Here is a 9,272-nt window from a genome sequence, read left to right as displayed (position 1 = left end):
ATTACGATGTTAATGGTAGGGCCTCAAAGAAATTATAAGGTAGAGGTAAAGGCAAAGGGAAAGTGATAAGATTATTGAAAGCCAAACGTTTGATTCAACAGTTTTCGATGGATTCTTCCATTGCTATGTCAGAATCATCTGCTCTTTCTCCAAATTTGAAGTGGAGATATNCATATCAAATGGTGGCTCATGCATCATACAAAATTAAATACATGACATAGCATAATTCTATCATAGTATAACTTATAACATAGTATAAAGAATAAGGAGTAATAAAATAGTTAGTGGATCCTCAATAATACATTTCTTTCTCTATAAAATGCTATACTTTCATTTTATAAAATGAAAATAAATAGAAAGAATTGAAGAAGCCTTAGCAAACATGGAGGAGCTCTAACCAGCTGGTTAAGAATCAATTCAAGAAAAGAATGAAATAAAATTGTTGTCACTTATTATTTTTCTATTAATACTAACACCGACAATACTTTTAAAAATGAATAAAATAAAAACTCAGTGTGGACCAAACTTTTTGACTTTTATGCTTCCTTTAATTACGATGTTAATGGTAGGGCCTCAAAGAAATTATAAGGTAGAGGTAAAGGCAAAGGGAAAGTGATAAGATTATTGAAAGCCAAACGTTTGATTCAACAGTTTTCGATGGATTCTTCCATTGCTATGTCAGAATCATCTGCTCTTTCTCCAAATTTGAAGTGGAGATATGATGTGTTTTTGAGTTTTAGAGGAGAGGATACTCGATCTAACTTCACCAGTCATCTTGACATGGCCTTGCGGCAAAAGGGAGTCAACGTCTTCATTGATGATAAGCTCAACAGGGGTGAGCTAATCTCTGAATCTCTTTTCCGATCTATTGAGGAAGCTTTGATTTCTATTGTTATATTCTCTGAAAATTATGCATCATCTTCATGGTGTCTGGATGAATTGGTGAAAATAATCGAATGTAAGAAATCCAAAGGTCAGATAGTTTGTCCAATTTTCTATAAGGTGGATCCATCGGATGTACGAAAACAAACCGGAAGTTTTGCAGAGGCATTGACCACACATCAAGCTAAGTTCAAGACAAAAATCCAAATTTGGAAAGATGCTTTAACTGCTGCAGCTAACTTGTCTGGCTGGAACCTAGGATCTAGGTATATATTTTTAAGCCATTTAACTCAATCTATTATTGCATCCAATATCTATTATCTTTAATTTCAATATGATTACAACAGGAGGGAGGCTGATCTTATTCAAAACCTTGTTGAAGAAGTATTGTCGATATTAAATCTTAATTGTACGCCTTTATATGTAGCTAAGTATCCGGTTGGAATTGATTATCAACTAAATTTTTTAAGGCTACACTCCCCTTATTGGACACAAGATGAGCCTAGTATTGGTGTTTACATGGTGGGAATATATGGGATTGGAGGCATTGGTAAAACAACTTTGGCCAAAGCTTTATACAACAAAATTGCTCACCAATTTGAAGCTTGCTGCTTCCTATCAAAAGTTAGGGAAGCTTCAAAGCAATTCAATGGCCTTGTTCAACTTCAGGAAACCCTACTCCATGAAATCTTAAAGGAAGATTTGAAGGTTGGTAACCTTGACAAAGGAATTAACATCATAAGGTATAGATTGCGTTCAAAGAAAGTTCTTATCGCTCTGGATGATGTGGATAAGCTTGAGCAGTTAGAAGCATTGGTTGGTGCACATGATTGGTTTGGCATTGGTAGTATGATCATCGTGACAACAAGAAACAATCATTTGATTTCTACCCATGAATTTGATCAAAAGCATGGTATTCGAGTGATGAATCACGATCACGCCCTTGAACTTTTTAGTTGGCATGCTTTTAAGAAAAGTCATCCACCAAGTAATTATTTAGACCTTTCAAAACGTGCTACAAGTTATTGTAATGGTCATCCCTTGGCTCTGGTTGTTTTGGGTTCTTTCCTCTGTACCAGAGCTGAGCAAGCATATTGGAAAAGTATATTAGATGAATTTGAGAACTCTTTGAACAAAGACATCAATGACATTCTTCAAATAAGTTTTGATGGGCTTGAAGAAAAAGAAAAGGAGATTTTCCTCGATATTTCTTGTCTTCTAGTGGGAGAAAAAGTTGACTACGTTAAGAATATTTTAAACGCATGTCATCTCAATCCAGATTTTGGAATTTTAGTCCTTATGGATCTTTCACTTATTATGGTTGAAAACGATAAGGTGGAGATGCATGATTTAATACGACAGATGGGTTATAAAATAGTCAATGGTGAATCTTCTGAGCCGGGAAAAAGAAGTAGATTGTGGTTAGAAGAGGACATTTTGAAGGTGTTTATTGATAACTCTGTGAGTAACGCTCTCCCAAACTTACTTTAAAATTACTTATTTCCTATACTTTGTGATGGAAAATATTGTTAAATTACTAAATTTATGAGTTGGCAGGGAACAGATGCAGTTAAAGCCATAAAGTTGGAGTTGCCTAATCTCACAAGATTAGATGTGGATCCACGAGCTTTTAGAAAAATGAAAAATTTAAGATTACTTATGGTTCGAAATGCAAGATTTTCTACCAATCTTAAATATCTACCGGATAACTTAAAGTGGATTAAGTGGCATGCATTTAGTCAGGACTCTCTGCCGTCAAGTTTTATTACAAAAAATCTCGTTGGATTAGATTTGCAATACAGTCGCATCCAAAATGTTGAGAAAGGATGGAAGGTAATTATATTTTCGCCCGTAGATTTTTTTTTTTTTTTTTTAATTTATGGTAGCTTAAAAAAAATGTTTATATGATAACAAATTTTAAGAAATAGATCATTTATATACTTAAACCATTGTGTAGGATCTAAATTACATTATTATTAATTCTTTTTTCCACTTATTTTTAGGATTGTAAAAGGTTGAAGCTGGTTGATTTTAGTTACTCAAGATTAGAGAAAATTCCCGACTTCTCTACCTCATCGAGCCTTGAAAAATTGTATCTTAACCACTGCATAAATTTAAGAGCAATTCCTATGTCGGTTGTTTCTCTTAGTAAGCTTGTTATCTTAGACCTTAATCACTGTTCCAACCTTAAAAAGCTTCCAAGTTATCTCAGGTTGAAGTCTCTTAAAGTTTTGAACCTCAATTACTGCAAAAAACTTGAGGAACTTCCAAATTTCTCTGCAGTATCAAACCTTGAAAAATTGTATTTGAAAGAATGCACAAATTTAAGAATGATTCACGAGTCTATTGGATCTCTAGATGAACTTGTTACCTTGGACCTTGAAAAATGTTCTAATCTTAAAAAACTTCCAGGCTGCCTTTCATTGAAATCTCTTAAACATTTGAATCTCGATCACTGCAAAAAGCTTCAGGAAATTCCAGACTTCTCTGCCGCATTAAACCTTCAAAGCTTGTATCTTAAAAAATGCACAAATTTAAGAGTGCTTCACGAGTCTATTGGATCTTTGGATAATCTTGTTGTCTTGGACGTTAGACATTGTACTAAGCTTGAAAAGCTTCCAAGCTACCTCAAGTTAAAATCTCTTAAATATCTCGAACTCTCTGGCTGCTCTAAGCTCGAAATGTTTCCAAAGATTGCTGAAAACATGAAATCATTAGTATTATTGCATTTGGATTCTACTGGCATAAAGAAGCTACCTTCGTCAATTGGAAACCTTACTGAGCTCAAAGTCTTAAATCTTGACGGTTGCACAAACCTCATCTCTGTTCCTGGGATAATTTATTTGTTACAGAATCTTGAAGAGCTTCATCTCGGTGGGTGTTCTAGATTTGAAATGCTTCCCCATAAATGGGACTCACCAATCCATCATGGAAACTTACCCACAAACCCTATGTTTTCCAAGCTAACTTTGTTGGATCTTCAACATTGCAACCTATCAAATGCAGATTTCTTGGAAATTCTATGTGATGTCAACCCTTTCTTAAATAGCCTACTCTTGTCGAAAAACAAATTTTGTAGTCTACCCTCATGTCTTCATAAGTTTATGTCCTTGTGGAATCTCCAGTTGAGGAATTGTAAGTTTCTTCAACAAATTCCAAACCTTCCTCAGTGTATACAAAGAATGGATGCCACGGGTTGTGAATCATTGGTTAGAAGTCCAGACAATATTTTGGATATAATATCAAGCAAGCAGGTTCATCTCTTCTCATTTCATTTCTCTTTGATTATGTTACATTTTTCTCTCTCGTTAATATTTTCATGCATGTTAATTCTTATGTCACAGGACATTACACTAGGTGACTTTCCTAGAGAGTTCATTCTAATGAACATTGAAATTCCAGAATGGTTCAGCCACCAGACTATATCAAATTCAATAAAGGTTAACTTTCGACATGATCACAATATAGAAAGAACTTTGGCTACTTCTGCTAAGTTCAGAGTAGATGGAGATTCATATGAAGGAGAAGCCTTAATTTCATGTAACATATTCATCGGGTATAGACTCCAAAGTTCTTTTATGAGAAAATTCGCACCATCAACATCAGAATATACATGGTTAGTAACAACTTCTTCTCCAACATTTAGTAGCTCCTTAGCGACGAATGATTGGAATGATGTTATAGTCTGGTTTGAAGTTGTTAAAAGTCGTGAGGTTAACGTAACTATAAGAAGCTGTGGTGTCCATCTCACTGATGAGGTCGATGGGATACAAAATGATATTAAGGGGCAAGGAGTAATCTATACAGATTATGATCAATCGGTGGAATTGGGTAGCTGGTGAGTGAGCTTACATCCTTGTCAACTTTATTGATTGGTTTCTTGTGTTGTTTTGAGTAAACTATGCTCATTTTCATATATATTATTTTGATGTGTATGATGTTGATAATGGCACAGGGATGTTNGGGATACAAAATGATATTAAGGGGCAAGGAGTAATCTATACAGATTATGATCAATCGGTGGAATTGGGTAGCTGGTGAGTGAGCTTACATCCTTGTNAGGTGACTTTCCTAGAGAGTTCATTCTAATGAACATTGAAATTCCAGAATGGTTCAGCCACCAGACTATATCAAATTCAATAAAGGTTAACTTTCGACATGATCACAATATAGAAAGAACTTTGGCTACTTCTGCTAAGTTCAGAGTAGATGGAGATTCATATGAAGGAGAAGCCTTAATTTCATGTAACATATTCATCGGGTATAGACTCCAAAGTTCTTTTATGAGAAAATTCGCACCATCAACATCAGAATATACATGGTTAGTAACAACTTCTTCTCCAACATTTAGTAGCTCCTTAGCGACGAATGATTGGAATGATGTTATAGTCTGGTTTGAAGTTGTTAAAAGTCGTGAGGTTAACGTAACTATAAGAAGCTGTGGTGTCCATCTCACTGATGAGGTCGATGGGATACAAAATGATATTAAGGGGCAAGGAGTAATCTATACAGATTATGATCAATCGGTGGAATTGGGAAGCTGGTGAGTGAGCTTACATCCTTGCCAACTTTATTGATTGGTTTCTTGTGTTGTTTTGAGTAAACTATGCTCATTTTCATATATATATTATTTTGATGTGTATGATGTTGATAATGGCACAGGGATGTCATCAAATCCTTCGCTCAAGAAGTCTCCGCCAGATCAGATTGCAATGCAATGTTGCATGCACAGAACTTTCCAGTTGAAATTGATTCCAAAATACAACCACTTAACAACTTTCCCTTACACGTAACATGTTATGGCGTTACAAGGATAAGTGGCATGGAAGGCATGGCAGAGACGACACTCGCCAAATCTATATTTGATAAACTAGTGGATCATTACGTTGGGAGAAAGGCTTTAAACGATTGGGGTGGGTTTATTGAAATGGATAAACTTGGATTTCGTGGAGGATTTCGAAGTTGTAACACAAGCAATAGACTGTCTTCCCAAAAATACCTAAGAGTTTTTGATGGTGGGTATGAATTTGACATTGTGAACGATGCGGTTGATAGTGATGGTCATTTGAATTTTACAAGATTTTTAAGGATTGATGATGTAAAAGACAGNTCATCAAATCCTTCGCTCAAGAAGTCTCCGCCAGATCAGATTGCAATGCAATGTTGCATGCACAGAACTTTCCAGTTGAAATTGATTCCAAAATACAACCACTTAACAACTTTCCCTTACACGTAACATGTTATGGCGTTACAAGGATAAGTGGCATGGAAGGCATGGCAGAGACGACACTCGCCAAATCTATATTTGATAAACTAGTGGATCATTCCTTTGGGAGAAATGCTTTAAATGATTGGGGTGGGTTTATTGAAATGGATAAACTTGGATTTTGTGGAGGATCTCGAAGTTGTAACACAAGCATATCTTCCCAAAAATACCTAAGAGTTTTTGATGGTGGATATATATTTGACCATGTGAACGATACGGTCGATAGTGATGGTCATTTGAATTTTACAAGATTTTCAAGGATTGATGATGTAAAAGACACTATACCGATGATGTAAAAGACATTATATCCATGATGTAAAAGACATTATATGCGAGAGTGGCCTCGTTGGTAACACATGGAAAAGTTAGAAAGACCCTTAGAATATCATCCCTCAAGTCATTATTTTCATCGTTCAACATGTTCACAATCGGAGAGTTCTTTTGTTACTGTGTTGTATGTCGAGTAAATATGATCTACAAATTTGTAAAAACTAACATTTTTATTTAACCCATTTTAATATACTTATCTCACAATCTTATTAATATTCAACTAAAACTAAATTCCAAGTCGGAGTTTTTTTGTTCAAGTTTTGAAACAAACATTTAAATGGTGTGATACCAATTGTTTTAAAACTCTAGATGAGAAAGAGTTAATTGTATCTTATGAAATTTTATTCTTACCTAAGATTGAGTGACGTACAATCATTTTGTAAGATATTTATCTTTTCAATTAACAAATTGTGAGATTCCCACGTGTCGGTTTCAGAGAAGAACAAAACATTATCTATATGGGCATGGAAACTTCTCCATAATAGACGTGCTTTAAAACTGTGAGGCTTATAGTAATACGTAATGAGTTAAAGTGGACAATATCGATTAGTGGTGGACTTGTGCTGTTATAAATGATATTAGATCCAGATACTCGACAGTGTACCCGCGGTGGACTTGGATTGTTATAAAACAAATTATTAAGGATGGATAAAACATTTAGTCCATATTTTCACTCATATTTTCACTATTGTTTCTACTTCCTCAACATTTTCTTTAAAGAATGTTACATTTGAATGAAAATAAACTAAAATATTTGAAGAAGAATTGGGCATCATAGATGGACGCAAGAAATAACTACTTTCTCAACATTTTTTTAAACAAGGCTACACTTGAATCAAAATAAACTAAAATATTTGAACAATGAATTAGTCAAACATGGAGGGAAGGTCTTGGCCGCTACCAATAGAGATGTTTACCGGGTGAGGATGGAGACGTCTTCCATTTCATTCCTCATCTCGGCCAACTTTTCAATTGATTTTCATTTTTCAATATAATCTTTATTCAAAGATTGTAAAAAAATTTAATAAATCAATATATTCGGTAACAAAAATATATATATATATATATAATCTTGTACCAATATTACAACATAGTTTAAAACAATTTAAAAAAATCTATAACATAGTCTTGAGTTTAAATATACAATTTGAAGGGAATGAACTCTTCATCCAGTAGCGAAAGCATTGGGAACCGTTTTGATTTTTATTAAGAATTAAAATAAAACAATAAATAGAAGAGTAAAAACTCTAACTCTGTAGAAACCCTAGGTTGCAAGACTCATTCAAACCCTGCAAAAGCTTTTCAACATTCCACGAGATCTTCCTTGCTATGACTTGANTACACTCATTTACACAAATGAAGCTCTCATTCTCACCTCTCAAAATTTTCAATATAGCAAAGATGANCAAAGGGATCGGAGAAGAAGAGTTTCGAGAATTCTCTGGATATATAATTTCATTCTCTAGAGAAAGTGGGAGAGATTGATGTATGTTTGGCTCAACCCGAGTGTCCTATTTATAAAGACTCTCGGAGAATCTTTGCCAAATAATATATTTGCATATTTTATATATTAAGATATTATATCTTATATAATCATATTTAGATATTATAAGATATCCTAATATATATTTAATTAATTTGAATCTCATTTAAATTTCAAATAAAATACATTAATTGATTTAATATTTAATTGTATAAATACAATAAATATATTTTTTCTTTTTAATATATTTAATATATTAACTATTAATTTGAACCCTTTAAATTAATATATTTTTTTCTATTTATATTTAACATGTCTAATATATTAAATATTAATTTGAACATTTCAAATTAAATATATTTTTTTTTTTTATTAAATATTAATTTGACATTTCAAATTAAATTTATTTTCTCCACTATATTTAATATATCTAATATATTAAATATCAATTTGAACATTCCAAATTTTCTTTCAAATAAATTGAACTACTCNATTAAATATTAATTTGACATTTCAAATTAAATTTATTTTCTCCACTATATTTAATATATCTAATATATTAAATATCAATTTGAACATTCCAAATTTTCTTTCAAATAAATTGAACTACTCTGAGCTAGCAAGGGTACCTTATGAATACAAATTATAAGCTCCAATAATACAAAATTAATTAATTAAACTTTTTAATTAATCAATTTCCATTCATTAACTATAGGTCACTCCATTATAAACCTAGAGTTGCACTCTTATGCACTGTAGGACAAGTTATGCCCATCGATATAATCATTACAAGCAAGTCGATCCTTCACGAGTTGTTCATAATTACATGATATGGGAAAATCACTATAAGGGGAGTAAGATTCGGATTACCTTGTTGATCGAATATCTCAAGGCAAGAACATTGTTTGAGATTCGAATCACTCCACAAGCAAGATCGATCATGTCTAGCTTGAATGATTCTTGTTGATCAAATATCTCAAACACTTGTTTGAGATTCGAATCATTCCACAAGCAAGATTGATCATGTCGAGCTTGAATGATTCTACATGCAACCTAAACTACATAGAATTGCAAATAAACTTAACCATTGGCTAAAGAAAAGCACAAATGCTTCTTTTACTATATTTTTCAAGTCTTTCTACAAATACAACATACATGGCTTTATATAGCCTCAAAATGAAACTACTAAAGACATTCCATGAGTTGTAACATTCATACTTAATGGCCATAATTAACCATTATGCAATTGTAACCTAAAGTAAATTAAAAGTCTTAAAATACATTAATGAAATACAATAACTCTAAATTACT

At 32.9% G+C, this 9,272-nt stretch overlaps 1 protein-coding gene across 6 annotated transcripts; it reads left to right on the top strand.

Annotated features, from left to right (window-relative positions):
- Window positions 1–615: 615 nt before the first annotated feature.
- Window positions 616–6,557, top strand: LOC111798635 (disease resistance protein RPS6-like). 6 transcript variants are annotated; one of them, XM_023681904.1, is made up of 9 exons: window positions 692–835; window positions 1,003–1,148; window positions 1,230–2,343; window positions 2,440–2,715; window positions 2,886–4,136; window positions 4,227–4,689; window positions 4,889–4,919; window positions 5,545–5,991; window positions 6,429–6,557. In XM_023681904.1, exons 1-9 carry the CDS (start codon window positions 818–820, stop codon window positions 6,442–6,444), a joined length of 3,762 nt encoding a protein of 1,253 aa, XP_023537672.1. In that variant the 5' UTR covers window positions 692–817; the 3' UTR covers window positions 6,445–6,557. The 6 variants fall into 6 exon arrangements, with proteins under 6 accessions (XP_023537669.1, XP_023537668.1, XP_023537666.1 ...); XM_023681903.1 differs by having other exon boundaries at window positions 964–1,148; XM_023681901.1 differs by lacking the exon at window positions 4,889–4,919 and adding an exon at window positions 4,945–5,425 and having other exon boundaries at window positions 616–1,148; window positions 4,227–4,239; window positions 5,545–5,548; window positions 5,992–6,557.
- The last annotated feature ends 2,715 nt before the right edge of the window (window positions 6,558–9,272 follow it).

Source organism: Cucurbita pepo, chromosome LG07 (genome assembly GCF_002806865.2).
Source record: "Cucurbita pepo subsp. pepo cultivar mu-cu-16 chromosome LG07, ASM280686v2, whole genome shotgun sequence".
NCBI lineage: Eukaryota > Viridiplantae > Streptophyta > Magnoliopsida > Cucurbitales > Cucurbitaceae > Cucurbita > Cucurbita pepo.
This window is presented reverse-complemented; position numbering and strand designations above follow the sequence as displayed.

Bases quoted from the DNA above. Each gene is read 5' to 3' on its own strand.
- LOC111798635 (XM_023681900.1), top strand. From the start codon at position 658: ATGGATTCTTCCATTGCTATGTCAGAATCATCTGCTCTTTCTCCAAAT. The intron at 1,149-1,229 runs GTATATATTTTT...TGATTACAACAG, and splicing joins GGCTGGAACCTAGGATCTAG to GAGGGAGGCTGATCTTATTC. The intron at 5,426-5,544 runs GTGAGTGAGCTT...ATAATGGCACAG, and splicing joins TCGGTGGAATTGGGAAGCTG to GGATGTCATCAAATCCTTCG.